The sequence below is a fragment of the Dreissena polymorpha genome, chromosome 8 (assembly GCF_020536995.1).
Source record: "Dreissena polymorpha isolate Duluth1 chromosome 8, UMN_Dpol_1.0, whole genome shotgun sequence".
NCBI lineage: Eukaryota > Metazoa > Mollusca > Bivalvia > Myida > Dreissenidae > Dreissena > Dreissena polymorpha.
The window spans coordinates 65,878,696-65,895,436 of NC_068362.1; the positions used below are offsets into that span (position 1 = coordinate 65,878,696).

The 16,741-nt window shown below is 32.7% G+C and overlaps 1 protein-coding gene across 5 annotated transcripts in view; it reads right to left on the reverse strand.

The window, feature by feature from the left end:
- The window catches only part of LOC127841808 (ATP-dependent RNA helicase DHX58-like), a 95,045-nt gene that overhangs the window by 21,639 nt on the left and 56,665 nt on the right, over positions 1-16,741 (reverse strand). For 4 of the 5 annotated variants that reach the window (XR_008031341.1, XM_052370893.1, XM_052370890.1 and 1 more), the window contains one exon: positions 14,848-14,913. The exons of the other annotated variant lie outside the window; for it this stretch is intronic. Coding sequence is in view for 3 of the 4 variants with exons in the window: in XM_052370893.1 (XP_052226853.1) it covers positions 14,848-14,913 (66 nt within the window). In the remaining variant the exon portion in view is untranslated. The remainder of the gene's footprint in view (positions 1-14,847; positions 14,914-16,741) is intronic. 5 annotated transcript variants of the gene reach the window in all.

Genomic DNA, 16,741 nt, shown 5'->3' on the forward strand with positions numbered 1-16,741 from the left:
GATCAATATTCAATTATATGTGTTTGATGTTTGCCTTTACATGCTTCAACTGCATTTAGAAATTCCTCTTATATATTGCAGAATATAACCTACACATTTCAGAATGACATTTAATATTGCAGAGTTTCAGTTTCATATAATAAAATGTCTCCTATCTATAGCTATAGGTATTTCCGAATGACATCTAAATATTGCCGATTGTCTACATATTCTAAAATACCACATATATATTGAACAATGTCCCCAACATAATGTAAAATATCATATACATACTGCTGAATGCCACTTATATATTTCTGAATACTACCTTGACTTGCATAAGTCATCAATATTGCAGAATGTCGATCTTATATTGCACAGTGTCACATACATATTGCAGATTGTCACCTACAGTAGCGTTACCGATTGTGGTCCGCGTTTAATCGATCATAATCGCTAAAAATAGGCGTTTTTAACCGATTTAACCGCTTATTACATTTTAGCAATAAAAAAACGGATTATATCGGTTTTTAAGCGTTTTCATCCGTTGAATTGCGCAACCACTTTTTAAAGCGATTTCACGCGATTAATCGCAACGCATGTGCATTTGTCCAAACCGCTGAAAAGCGCTGAATGTTTTATCCGTTTTCAGTTTGAACGTTATTATTATTATATACTTGTAGTGTGTATCTAACTAAAAGATGGTATTTAAAAAATATCATCTCTAATTGCAAATCATAACACAAATATTGAAAAAATATCTGTAGGATACTAATTGTTGGATAAAAATAATTCAATAATAGATGAGGGGTTCGACGTTTTGTCGGAAGATTTGTATTGATTTAGTTTGTGCATGCATTATAATAAACAACGGGTAACTAAACAAATAAAATACATAAATAAATAAATAAATACATAAATAAACATTGCCATCGAGCGCCTATGGTTAGTGATATGGAAAATATTTGCAATTAGTTATGTAAGTCATGTTTTCATCAGAAAATAAGCCAGAACTTCTAAAATGAATACTAAAACACAATAAATGAACTATATCACACCAACATCGGCATTGTGATAGATTGTATTGTTATTTAATTTTTTAATAATAAGCGTAAATGATCGAAACCCTGAAATAAATAAATACTTGTCTAATTTATAAGATGCGCAAAGAATTTAATGTTACTTTGTATATGGGGCTAAATTCTTTGAATATTCAAATACTACCAATATAAAAAGTTGTTTAAACCAAATAACTTATCTGGCATTAGTACATTTAAGTATAATTTGAATAAAAAAACATATTTTATCTATGCCAATTAGAATATATCTGGTGGTTACAAGGAAGATATCCGTCTTTTTGCGCTTTAAAACTTAAAAATAATCGCGTTTGTTGAAATGGAAGTATACGTCTAGAAATCCTACGTTCGGTTTTAAAAGCGATACCGTTTGAAAATAATAATTTAATTGCTAATTAGGCTATAGATTTAATTGTATCAATGCCACTTAGAATATATCTGGTGGTTACAAGGTAGACATCCAGTCTTTTTGCGCTTTAAAACTTAAAAATAATCGCGTTTGTTTAAATGGACGTATAAGTATATAAATCCTTCTTTCGGTTTTAAAACCGGTATCGTATAAAAATAACAAATTACTTGCTATCTAGGCTATAAATTTAATGCCAATTTTACACACTTTCAAATGACATCGCCATTTTATTTGAGTAGTATCAGAAATATGCAAAAACTAGTATTTTGTTCCTAATAAAATTATTTATTTAGAGAAAGAAAGTGATACAAAACACACACGACTGCATGCATTTTCAAGGTTCAAGATACAAGTAAAAGCATCATTTATCTTGCTTAATTACTAAACAAACATCCGCCACCTGTTGGGAACTTTGGGTCACTAATGTTATGACACCCGTGTTGGGTTACTTTACATGGTAAACCAATGATTATCAAACGTTGTTAACTTGTTTTTACGAGTAGTAATTCACCTAAATATTGTTTGTGTATATTGGACACATTGATTACATAACTTCAAATGCTTTATAAGCGAAATCGAAAATACAATCTTATGTTTTCTAAAAAGTTATTTTCAACATAATCTATATGGATCAGCGTTATGCGTTATGCCAAACACCTTTTGCCAACCAGTGGCTGGAGTCTAACTGCAAATAGCAGGTGCATGTGATGTCAACTTGTCTATTGGTATTTGCATTGGTCCTTTCATTCAGTAACTTAACATTCCCTATAGACTTGTTTTGATTGTTATTGTTTACTATCGGTAATTGTCACGCATGCGCATACACTGGTTGGAAAAAGTGCTGGTTACTGATCTGCAATACAATTAAAATATGCAGTTGGGTTAGGGATTTTGTTCCGGGACTAATCGATTTTGAATGCCTAAAAATTATTCTTATTCAACGAATTCATCCGAATTCATTTGTATTCAACCTTTTCCAGCTGATTTTTGCGGATGAATTCCGTAAATTCATCCCCTCAAAGGATAACTCTCTATGAACAGTCTTAAGAGGTGAATATGGATAAAATAAGATAAACCAAGCGCAGTCCATATTATGGATGAATTGGGATGACAAGGCAGAGTTAATCAGTGCCGTCTAGAAAAGGAGGGTCTTAAGCAACTTTTTAGAGACGTAGAATTTAGTTTTTGTCGGGTGTGTGCATATTAAAATTTATATGCTAATGCTGCATACAAAATATTGTATTTAGCCTATAAAGCGCATCATTTGTAAATTCAACAAATAAATGTTTTTGTATTAACACACAGAACTCGCAAACGAAACTGTGCGTATTTGTTAACACAGTACAACTAGTATTATACGTGATAATATTTGTCATGCAGCATTTTAATCGTTCAATCTTATATACAATTCATGTAAAATGTTTGTTAAATATTTGAACCTCATTGGTATGCTTTAACTTAATTGGTGAATAACGAATTCATTTACTGCTGCCTATCATAATGAGTTTGTATAATCCTATTTTTTTTCTTATTATGTCACACACAATTGGGCCTTTTTTAACACACTCCTCTAGGGTAGCCATCATTAACTTATGAAATATTAACCATGTCAATGATCAACAAACGATAAATGACTTTCAGAAAAGTGTTTTGTCTGTTCTTGATATTTTCTCAATTCAAAATCAAATTTAAGTGTATACCCAGCCATTCATGTTCATGTTTGCATGACATTTACAATGCTCCTTCTTGATAATATTAATTATTGATATTAGTCATAATTATTGTTCTAAAGAAAGACACGGATATTTTAATAAATTCTTGTGATTTCAGATTTTATAAGAGAAAAATACAATTCAATGTGCTGCAAATTCAAAATGAAGTCTGCACACAGTCATGTTCGGAGACAAGCCATAGGTATACAATGCAGCATTTTGTTTGTTGTGTTAAGACAATGAAAGCAATGACCGAAATTTAGCTGTTTAATAGACGAAGAAGAATTGGAGCGCATGTATAATTGCGTATTAAAGAAAATGACGACAATGCAACCTACAAGGATTTACCATACACAATGAACAACAGAAATAGCAAGTGTATTAATATTCTGAAATAACCCTTGTCTGACAGGCGTTTTTGATTAATTGTATCACTGTGTGTATGCCCCCAGATTGAATATTCAGGGGGTATATTGTTTTTGGCCTGTCTGTCTATCATGGTATGTGTGTGTTTGTCCCAAAACTTTAACCTTGACTGGGTTTTTTTACTTCTTTGAGACCGGCCGAATTTCTGCTCTTTCCCGAATTTTTTCTCTCTAACAGACATTTTCCCAAAACAATGATATCTAAAAAGAATATTGTTTTAAACCTTTATTTATCTCTTTATAATAAATAAAAATTGCATAATTAAATTATCTGTTGCCTTGTTTTTTTTAAATATGTTAAAGTGATTAGTTAAGACTTTCCTTATTTCCCCCAAAATCCGGCGATTCGCGCGATTTTGTTCCCCTAAAAATAATCCAGACCCTTTCAAAAAATCAGATAAAAAAAACCCTGCTTGCTCATAAAATGAAAACTCTTGGATCTATGTTCTTTAAACTTCACATGTGCATGCATCTCATTGATATCTACAAACATGGTTTGAGGTCACTAGGTCAAAGGTCAAGGTCACTGTGACCTTAATTTGGTGTGAGTCTACCAACATGACTTACACATAATAGTAACTTTTTGTACATTCTTTAGTAGAGCTTTTTTTTTAACAATAGATATGTATAATACATAAAAATTATATATCATGCTTGTATTACTCTAATGTGTAATTAGGAAGAACCATAATTATTTGTATTTTGTTATATAACCTGATTTCACAAATAACATTGCATTATTATCATTATTACAATTATTACACGTTTGCTTTTTGCAGTTTGAGGTGTGTTTTATCCAACAATTTTGAGTTGCATGTTATGTAAATTTACATGATATACTTTGCACCATTTTAGTAGAAAATATGTGTTATTATTATTATTAGTATTATTATTATTATAATTATTATCATAACTATTATTATTATAATAATTATTTGTATTAGTATTAGTAGTGGTATTATTAATATTATTATTATTATTATTATTTGTATTATTAATGTTTTTAGTATTATTAGTATTAGTATAACTCGTAGTAGTATATATGTTTCAACTGTCATACATTGATTTCCTTATATATTGCACATTTGTAAACACTGTATGCATAACCATTGTCCACTTGGGCTGTTATTGGCCTTCTGGATCCGATACGAAATAAACAAACAAACATAAAGTGTGATACTCGTTCCAGTCCATTGATATTTGGCTAAGTTATCATGGGCCTCGTTTTTAAGCTCGGCTGTTTTCGGAGAAAACCCGAGGCATTGTCATAGCCAGCTCGTCGTGTCGTCCGCCGTCCGACGTCCGCCGTCCGCGTCGTGCTAAAACCTTGAAATTTTGCTCGAAAATCAAAGTGCTTCCACCTACAACTTTGAAACTTCATATGTAGATGCACATTGATGAGTTCTACACGTCACATCCATTTTGGGGGTTACTAGGTCAAAGGTCAAGGTCAAAGGTCAAGGTCACTGTGACCTCTAAAAAAATTCTGACAAGCGTTATTTATTTAAAACTGCACCCGCAGCCGAGCGTTGGCACCCGTTATGCGATGCTCTTGTCTCTAAAATAGCTGCTGTGGGACTTCAAAGCGTAGCAGGGGGCATTGTGTTTCACAATTACTTCAACATGTGTAAGAGATTTATTTCTTTTTATGAGCGCCTTTTCTCTGAATATTAATCCTAAAAGAGGTGAGTTTTCCTCCCCTCTACCTAAAAAATCGTGTTTCCATATTTGCAATTGGGAATTCGATCCCTTTTGGGATCGGATCTGTTTGCATTGGGATCGCGTCCATTTTACGGCCTTAATAAAGTGCAAGAAACCCCATGTCATCATTGATACTTTTGGTGATTAAAACATGTTTGAATGGTATTCCATAATTGCTTGACTGTGATAAGTCTACAAAATGTAATTAATATTATATATTAATATGTTCTTAAAATAAGTGTGTCATGTTGTGAACTTTTGTTTTTGTTAGGACCGGGGTGCCGGACTTAGGGGGAAATAAACTTTTTGCGGGGGAAAGTGTGGCTTATTTCAGCCCAAAACACTCACACAATCAAGGGCTTAATTTTTTCACGCTCTCTAAGAAATTGCGAGCAGCTTTAATTTCATCTCGCAAAAACATAGACATTCTCGTCGGAAATGCTAGGGAAATCTTTAAAAACAAGATTGGCAATAAGTTTAAAATAATTAACTAGCATTGAACATTGCTGATTGTCAGATTTTGACAAGTGTCACCATATTGAAACCATGGAAAATAATAGCATCTCAGTTCACAGATCTAATGTCAATTTGGAAACTGAATTTAATAGACGTCACTATGCAGCATTTATTATGCGATGACATGATGTACATGATGAAGTGTTTTTGTGTAATAAAACAAATATTTATGTATCTTATTGAAGAGATATAAATACAAAAATAAATCCTTTGATGATTGGTCAAATGGGTAGGCATGTATTGCAGGCACATAAATGTACTGAATTTTAGTTCCATCATTACATTCTCAATGTTCATTATTTTATTATATAAAATTACTATGTGATGAGTCACAGATGGGAGTCCTCAAATAATGAAGACTCATGAATACTAGGTAGCACACACAACATACTTATGATCAACTAAACACAAATGTAAGGTGCAATTCATTCATTTATGAAATATCCATGTTGATGGGATGATGAGTCTTGGTACAAATGGTATTTGTCCTAAATAAGTCAATAATTTATTTCCTTGTATAAATGTTATTAATATTTTAAATGGTATACTTCATGTTTAAATTGAATTTGGGTTATGCAAATGAAATATGTATTGAATTAAAATAATCAGCAAGTGGCTACTTCAATATTCTGGCATTTAAATTTTAACATTTCCTAGTACATTGTATGAAATCAAGAAGATTATCAGAAAGCCCCAAGCAAGTGGACCACAAGTAGTTCTTATAAGCGTTTGATTGGGCACCCTACTGTGCCCTGTCTGCAGTCCCAAGAATTCAACACAACTAAGCATACTCAACTGCAGCAATGATTTGCTTAATCTCTCTAAAAATGGTCTTAAACTGTTTGTATTGGTCAGCATTGTATCAAAATTTTAATTAAACATGAAAAAACTAGTGCTCATGTTCACAAACCGATCTGAAAGTAATTTCAATATGATTGTGAACTTACTTTTAATGGTAATCCATTGCTTGTCAAGCAATAATACATTTCCAGTGTCAAACAGTGTGATACTGCGTCAGGAAATGCCAACTCTATGACTCATAACTATAAACAATGAAAAATTTAGAGAAAGACAAAACATTTGAAATTATTGTTCTTCTTGTATATCAATAAATAAATATTTTACTGCTAGCCACACTTCAATCAAGATTTTCAAATAGGCTGTTAAATGCTGACACAACCATAATTTATATGTAAATTGGAATGCTATGTGAAAAGTGTGATTTGATCAATCAATGCAAATTACATATTAACAAACATGCATATAATTTAAAATGTGTGTAATTTATGAAATACGGGCATTTACCTGATCATGACATTTCACTAGTCGGACAAACAACCAGCCATAAACAAATAATCAAATAATACAGGGCATACAATTACCCGTTCATTAACAGGTGAGGGCGGACATTTACCCGGCTGTGAATAACGAGGAAGAGAAATCCGGGTATTTGTGCAGTTAATTCATGCATTGTATATCGCGAACATTAACAATATGTGGGCACTGTTTTATATATAATAATCATGTCGTTTGGTATAACACAAACAATTAAAAGATAGCCAAGGCAAAGCAAATCAGATAATTAATCCATTTAGATGTCAAAAACCAAATTGTCTTTACTACTTACTAATACTCAAAAAGTTGAGAAAAGATTTTTTTTTAATAGTAAGCGTGAATACAACTTCTGTCTATAGCATAATGAAAACAATAAACGGGGTATCTACAAGTATTAATAAGCGGTTGGGAAAATGTCAGCACAGAACTTTTAACGCTCGGATAATTGTCCGCCCTGTAATTTGTCTGGCCGGGTTGTCCGCCTAGTAAAAAATAATGAACGGGTAAAGGTCACATCAGGTAAATGTCTGGATACCGTATTTTACATGAGTTTTGTTACACTAGCATATTTATTACTTATATATTATGACATTTTATATTTTTGAAATGGCATAAATATTTATCTTAATATCTTTTTGTTTATTCAGTCATGGTTTATATATGTGTTTTACTTTTATTTCGTTTTATTAAATTATAATCAGTAATTGCACTTGACAAGATGACAATTATGTAGAACAGCGTTTCAGAATGCGGGATATAAGCTCTCCAGGACAAAAACCCTCCAGTAATTTCCAGTAGGGGGCAGACATAAGCTCTTCCGTGAAAAAACCGGGGTGGATAAAAGCTCTCCCATGAAAACAGTTACCCAACACACTAGTTTATTTCGGTTTACATTATGTTGTAAAACACATTATTGAATAAATATGTTTAAACCAATTTCGTTCTATACATGACTTATACTGACAAGTCATGTAGAATATTATGCAATGTAAACAGTATGTCATATTAATTTTCAAGACATTTTTTTTACAAACGAACACAGTAGACACTTTTGATAAATACACACAACACAGAAAATTAACTTATGTTATGTTCACTTGCACAGTCATTTCGCTAAGCACTTCTTTTTTGAGGTAATGATCAAAAGTTGATTTGAGTAAATGCTACTAATTAATTAATGCAGCATGGTGAGAAGTAATTGCATTTTTCTGTGTTTGATTGCCTCTTATTCCTTCTATGTTTATAATAATTCATAATGACAATTTCAATTAATAATAGTGACATTGTTTCATGGGGAGCTTTTGTCCGCCCCAGTTTTTTCACGGGAGAGCTTATGTCCATCCCTATGATAATGAAGGGAAGGTTTTTGTCTGGGAGGATTTTTGTCCTTGTCCGGATACCTCCGGAAGGCTCTCCTTGCTAATGTTTATAAATTGTTATTAGCTTCAATCTCAATAATAGATGTAGTTTCAGCTCACATGAACAAAAAGTGCACATTGAGAGCTTTTAGTATACTACATGTTCTTTATTGTCTATCAGTGAATATCGCCTCGCTGATATTATTAAGACAGTATGATAGTAGTTACACAGTGAATCCCGCCTCAATTTAAAAAATGTGAACACATTAATTACAGCGCTTTTGCAGCATGTTTTAATAAAACATAAAAAATAATACTGGCGACGTATGACAGTTAATTGTTATTTCACAGATTGAAATGTATGTAGCAATCGAACATTATTTTATGTTGCGCATGTATTGTTGCACTAACATCATAAAAAGGTGACAATAAATGTTTTGATACACCAAGTTATTCTCTTTTTTGAATCCAGAAATAAACCTTCTTCGGCAGAAACACCCTTACCTAAAAACGGCAAAGCGGAAGAATCCTCCTTTCACATTTTGCATACACGGAAGAAACACCCTTCCATAGCGGAACTAACCCCCTTCCAAATTTCAGACAGGCGAAATAAAACCCCTTTATAACTGTCATTCAAACTGTTCGATAACCATTAACACGTAATTCAATTCACAATTTTCCTGTTTGAAGCAATATTAAAAATAGTGCATATTAAATGCTAACATTAGTATCACTACATTATATATTCAAGCTGTGAATCTCAAACATCGTTATGAAGATAATTGACCCGTCTGAAAGATAATTGGTAGTTAGAAATAATCAAGATGGTAATAAAACGAATAATTTATTATGGGAAAAAATAATTATACAAAATATTATAAAAATTATAAAAATAGACAAAAATATAATTATATATATTTACCTTTATTTACAAAGATCAAACAAGCATACATAATGAAAAACAATAACTACATTGTTGATGAAAAAATACTTTTTAAAGGTCATCTAAAGCAGACGCATAAAAAAGGCCTCAGTTTGGGGATATGAGTTTATCAAACAACACACATTTATTTTCAAAGATAAAACAAGCATGTGATAAATAACACTAATCACATTGTTGACGAAAACACTAATGAAGAATCATTAAAATGCGTCAGTTTGTAGGAATGCCCAACTCACATTTATGTACGCTGAATGGGTCAAGTTTCCCCCCCCCCCCCCCGGTAATACCTCCCCGTATCCCGGTTACTTCACCGTACACCGATTTTCAAATGATACTTTGGGGTACCCCGGTATGCTTACAGGTACCCCATCTTTCCTAATTAATAATAAAAGCCTGACAGTGTTGGTGCGACGATGCTTTTGAAGAGGATGGAAATACAAGCATAAATTTAAGTTTAGCTACATCACCACAATTGTGTATGTGGGTACGAAAAAAATATTGGGTACAAACATTTTGGGTACGAAAAAAAATTGCCAAAACAAAAAATTGGGTACGAAAACAAAATTGGGTACGAAACAAAATTGGGTACGAAAAAAATTAGGTTGGAAAAAAATTAGGTACGATAAAAAAATGGGTACGAAAAAAAATTGGGTACGAACACGATTTGGGTACGAAAAAAAATAGGGTAGGAACACAAATTGGGTACGAAAAATATTGGGTACGGGAAAAATGGGTTACGGGGAAGAAGTACCCGTGGGGAACTTGACCCACAATCGCACATTCTCAGCCCTTTCCGTCAAACATAGGATAATTACCTCGAAGGCAATAGCATGAATACACATTTCGTAAGCGGTAATGCAGTCCTACCTACGCGCGTCAAAATGTACGCGAAATATTCAAACAAAGCGGAAGCCTGACAGGAATGTTTGAAGAAAATTGTGTATTGATGTACGTTTATTGAAGAAATGTACAGGAAATATATTAAATAAGCAGTGGCGATATTTTTCTCAGCCACATAATTGTTAATAGTTTGATATCACAAAATGAAAGTGAAAGTAGAACTGTCAAATATGACAACCTGTCAACGCGTTGTTTTTGCTGGCACGAGAGGGCGATTACACTCAATGTGTTCACATTTTACCATATGCTTCGCCAATGACCTTTAGAGTATGGGTGGCTTTGTTATTATTTATTGCTATCACGTAAGTGCATGATTGTGTATATATTTACAATACACAAAGCATAAATCATGATATAAATATACTGATTGAGCTAAGAATAATCGGATAACTATAGCCAGGTCAATTAAGAACATAAAATACATTTTTTTGTCCTGAGTTCATGACGACTTGAGATATTTATGCACATAGAGTATCAAGATATGGGGTGATCTACAAAAAAAGTAGTTTTAATCTGTGTTGTGCAGGCTCTTTTTCAATGACTGTGAAAGTAAAATTTTCATGTGAAAAGGATGTCAAATTTTGTCTGAAGTATTTCATTCAACCATTGCATAAAATGGTATGTTCTGCATATAATTTGCTAAAGTGATATATGTTTGTTAGGTGATAAACAGGAGATGACCAGGGTACCAGAGAAAAGGGATATACATTTGAGATCTGGTCAGGGCTACATATAAAAGTGGTTAATTGGTTTACATTTTATATCTGGCCAGTGCTCAAGAGACAATGGGTAAACATTTCAGAAAAATGTACCATTTAATAATGTTTTAATACCGCTTGACTAAGGCTCTTTTTTCATCTAGCATGAAATTTGTACTATATCTTTTTTAACACTAAAAATAATATTTAATGTACAAATTTAATCTACCAATGTGTACAGATACAACTTACATATATTTAACTGTATTGAATGTAGGAGCTAGCTAAACTATCAATTAGAAAAAGATAAGGGGGTTAAATATTCAATGCAAGAAGCACTGACCCTGGAGCTATGTGAATATATCTTTAAACACACTGATTAAAGAAGTAAAACAATACATTGGTACAACAGAGGGAAAATCATCCCCTCTAAACAAAATGATACATAATTATGTATACTATTTTTGGATTTGGATCTGGATCTGGATAGGTACACAGCAGGACCTTTAGGTTTGCGCGCTGCGGGAGAGAGATGGGAGTGACTAACATTTTGGATTTAATTTATTTCACTGAAATTAATCACTGAAGTTACAGTATGATCTCATTTGATATAGATGCACATGATTGTATCAAGCAACATATATTAAATAATTATCAGTATAAATTACTGTCATGATTTCAGTATCATTTAAATCTTTTCAGTCAAGTTCATCATTCATATACATTAATTTTGTAAATATTATCAATATAAGTATACTAGATGCAAACATATTTGAAATAATACAGTTTGATTTACAGTATATAATGTAACTACACATCCAAGCAGTCCATTAAACCATTGCAACCGAGCCACCTGGTGTGAAAACGCACCAGCAGAATAGTCAAAAGCCTTCTGACTTAGTGCATTTTACTCTTTATAACATCTACATTAGTTACAGATACATGTTTACATGTGTCTGTGGTTGAAAAATCTATAATCTTTAATGACATCATCTGACCATGCATGTCCTTGATTTCAAAATCAAGGCCTTGGTCTGACACATTGGTAACATTAACGTTAAACTGTAACCAGGCTTCTGAAACTAATTTTTATTGAACTATGTAAGGGAATCTAAATTGGGCAATGATTTTTCTTGTTTTAAAACAGTCATAGATCAGTTGTGGCCTCTCGGTAATGACCCATTTTTGCTTAAATTTGCTTACATGTCAAACCATTAAAACTTTCCACACTTCTATAATAGCAAATCTGGATTTAGATGATCTTCAATGGTACATTTACACTTTAGCTCTGTCACAAGAGTGCTGGTAAAGTCAAGTCACATATTTAAATCTAGGCTATGTCAAACTCAAAGTGTCAAAGACAAATGAAAGATGCGTTCATTAATAATTGTCCAATTGTTTACTACTGCTGTGAGTTTTTATATAATATAACTGATGACCATCATGTGAGAGAAAATTCACATCATCTTAGTATATCAAGTTTAGCAGCCTTTTAGATAACAAAGTTTGCTAGTTTTCAATGTCGCTTCTGGGGATCAAACCCGCAGCACAACCTCCTGCGATCAAAGACATTCTACTACTAGGCTTTTAGGAAGATTCTGAAATTGTTCGATCCCTCGAGAGCAACCAAACCAAAAATTAAGTCAAATATTGCCGACTCGGTTTTATTGAGTCGGTTTATTAGAGATAATGGAAGATGCAACATCTCTCACGCCCCCTAGCATCGCCTTGAGCAGTATTCAATTCCCAAAACGAAAGTACTGGAGTCATTGATCCCGAGGGACCAGAAAAAACACTTGATTAATGTTCGAAATAAAATCATTTGATGAATGACAATTGTATTATTTGAGCCAGGTCACAGGAAAAGGGCAGTCAAATCAGTATCCAATTAAGGCTGATTTGGACCCAAACTGGCCACAATCGCCTGAATGTCTCTTTTACTGTGACACCGTTCATTTAACTTTAAAATGATACCAACTACTAAAATAGAAAGAATAAAGAATACAAACCAGTAATTTGAGTAAAATCTTTGTAATTGTAATCAATGTTGAATTTCAGGACAGCTTGGTGATCTGCAAATCCCATATGATATGTTGATATCGGGTATCATAGCCATTCAATAGGTCGCAAAATGCTTGAATACCATTTATAAAGCAAAATGGTACTTAAATTGATAACTAAAAATACCAGTATGCCAGTTTTGCCGTGTCAAGCTGTCAAGATCCAGAAAGTCCTTCATTCACATCGGATATATCCTTCGAATTCCATCCATTGTTGTCATAAGCGGAGATTTAGTGAATAAATAACTCATAGATCCTAAATGACAGTTTCTTAATTGCCAAACCAGCCGATATATGCTGTAAGAAAGTTTTGACACGAGTGTCAACATTCTCTCATGGGCGCGGCCATTGTTGTATGTTGAGGCACGAACGACAACTCTGTAAGGATAATGTTATCAATGATAATCAGCGAGGTATGCCGATTAGAAAAATCGAGCTATCTCAATTGGACTGGCTCGGTCTTTTACATAGGTCGCCATTGTGAGGAATTTGTTCATGGTATGATAACTTAGACGAGCTTCTTCGCTGAAGCAGTATCGTCAAAAATTCGTACCCAAATTGTTTTCGTACCCAAACAGTTCGTATCCACATTTCTAGTTTGTACCCAATTTTGTTTGCGTACCCGATTTTTTTTTCCTACCCCAATTTTTTTTTTGAGGGGGGGCATAATTTTGTCGTACCCCAAATTTTCGTACCCACATTTTTTTTGTAACCATAATTGTTGTACCCATATTATAAATATTAAAGTTATGAGCGTGTTTCACGTCGATCCCCTCATCTATTATTGAATTATGTTTATCCCACAAACAGTATCCAACATATTTTGTTTCAGTATTTTTTGAGGATTTGCAATAAAAGATGATATTTCTTAAATAACATATATTTTAGTTCGATACACAATAACAGTAAAAAAAAATAACATTCAAAGTAAAAATGAGCAACACATGGATAAGCAAGGATCTTAAAATAAATGTTTTAGGATACACCTACCTCTGTTAGGCTCTGCCAATTCAGCGCTTTTTAGCGCATGCGTAGCGATAAATCGCGTAAAATCGCTGAAAAAATTCGTTGCGCATTTCCAACGGATGAAAACGCTTAAAAACCGATGAAATCCATTTAAAAAGCTAAATAAGCGCTGACAATCTATTAAGCGATTAAATCGGTTTAAAACGCTTATTTTTTAGCGATTTTTTTACCGATATAACGCGGAACACAATCGGTAACGCTACTGTATTACCAGCATCGTTCAAAACAGCCTAAACTTTATCATCACAAACTGCACCGATCAATCCGTTCTTTGTGTCAGGAAAATGAACATAACCTGGATATGCAGGGCTCCGGGATTAAACATTAATTTGTAAAGGTTTATAGGTTTACGAGGGTCTCCACAATAAAGAATAAAATTTATATTACTAAATTAAAACTATCAATTCTAATCGATATGTTTTCTGTAATATTTAAGTAAAGCCATATAAATATGGCACTAAAACAAGTAACTGTTACTTTCCTTAGTCTATTAGGTTATCAAAAACAATTGTTCAACATAACATGTAAGCGAAATTTGATGAGCATAAGTGTCAATACTTTACGTGCTAAGTCCAATAAAACCATACAGGCAATACTTTCTAGGTCGCACTTAATGTTTGCAAGCATTCAGTTCTATAAGTTTGAACTTCAATCGTACAAACTATATCAGATCTAGATAACAAATGAAAATTATTTTGCAGATACTGACCTGGTAAGTAAACTACAAAACACTCTGAATTCGTTTCAAAACCGTCTTCAGTGCACTCGTATTGATCTGTAATGGGTAATTAATAAGTTTCACTCACATTTAATGATGTAAGATGGTATCTGTGATAATTTTATAATCATTTAACATACTATGAGCGAGAAAGAAGATAAACCAAAGCAAAAACTTACAATGTGTAATGTGTTTTCAAATTGAGCTAAATCGATTTTCAAGATAATAATGCCTTAAGCATTAATATCATGGCCTGAACAATTCCATCCACGATGATATATCCATTCATTATTTCAGATAAAATACATTAACTATATATTTCGAATACTTTTTCGGTTAAACAATGTATTATGATGTTTTCCCCCTTGGTTAATGATGGGTTGTGGCAGAATACAATTTGTTTCTAAAAGCATATATCACGTACATTTTTTGACATTTATTGAGTTTAATGACATACACAAATGAACTACTAAAATGGCGAATGAGTCTATGAATAAATACTTCAAGAAAAATAAAAAATAAACCGAGGAAGGGACTCTTAAGTTTTGTAAATATATGGACACTTGGAAGTCTCTCTTAAAACACAACATAACAGCTTAATGCTTATAAGTTGTTCCATTTGCAAAAAAATGAAAAAAACTAAAATTAGATCATAATGCTCCTTCTTCATGTGATTTCAATTTTTACGACATGTTTGGGAAGACTGTTCTAGTTATCTACTTACATTTTGTATGTGCGTGTGCTTTACACATGTTTTAAACATGGTTAAGACAAGGTGTCAAAATTAAGACTAAGTACCATGCAGTTAATAACTGAATTTTTTCCGGATTTACTCATTTTTCGATTTTTTTTTAAATATGCCATCATTCATACTTTGACATGCAAATACAAATGGACCCTTATACTTAACAAGTGTTTTGATAAAAATGTTTATTTGTAATTGTAAAATCAGTAAAACTAAACCCAATCTAAAAGCAGCTAAATCGTACCTAGATTTGCATCGCCATGTTCTTAACCAATTAATTAGTTTGATGATCTGCGTAAAAGTAAAGAATGGGAGTTATTATTACCCCTTTTCCAGAAGTTGTGATATGGGACTTAATTTTTTTCTGTTTTGGTCAAGTATTACTCTAACAAATGCTGTTTATATTGTAATGTAAAACTTTTGCTTTTGAAATGTAATTGAATATGCATGAATTGTCTATAAACTCTGTACGGTGAGAAGTGTTATGCCCTCGACCCTCGCACACCTTTATACGAGGAAGACAAAATGTATTGAACGGAAAAAGTACCATGCTTTTCAGATACACATCTAGCATGCTCATAGGTTTTGAACTGATAACACAGTTTTTGATCGCATATACACCAATTTCAATATTTACGTAGTGTGTGTCACGATAATACAAGTTTCATGAAGATTGACTAAATTTGATTGATTCTAGAATGGTTCCAATGTTGCTCTACCATTTTAGCTGGAGACCTAGATTTGATCTGACATAAGCAAGTTAAGATCTAGATGTTGTGAACATGCTGACTAAATTCCAGCAATATTGAGACAAAACTATCGTGTCGAAAGAATAAACAACGTTTAATATATTCTTTGCTTGGTGAAGTAGTTTTTAATTCCATATGAGTCCATTCCAATATTCGTTTAGACATTCTAAGAAAGATTATTCAAGATAGAGTTATACGCCTGTTTTCTTAAATGGTAACACGGGTTTACCTGGTGATCTAGCATGTTTTACTCTCTTTTATCCGAACTTTGCCTAAATATAAACACTCTTGCCAAGATATAAAAAACTGAAACAGAAATGTTTCTTCTGCATCGGTAACAGGGTATTTTTTCTAAGGTTTAACCAGGTAACCTTGACGTTAATAACACTGG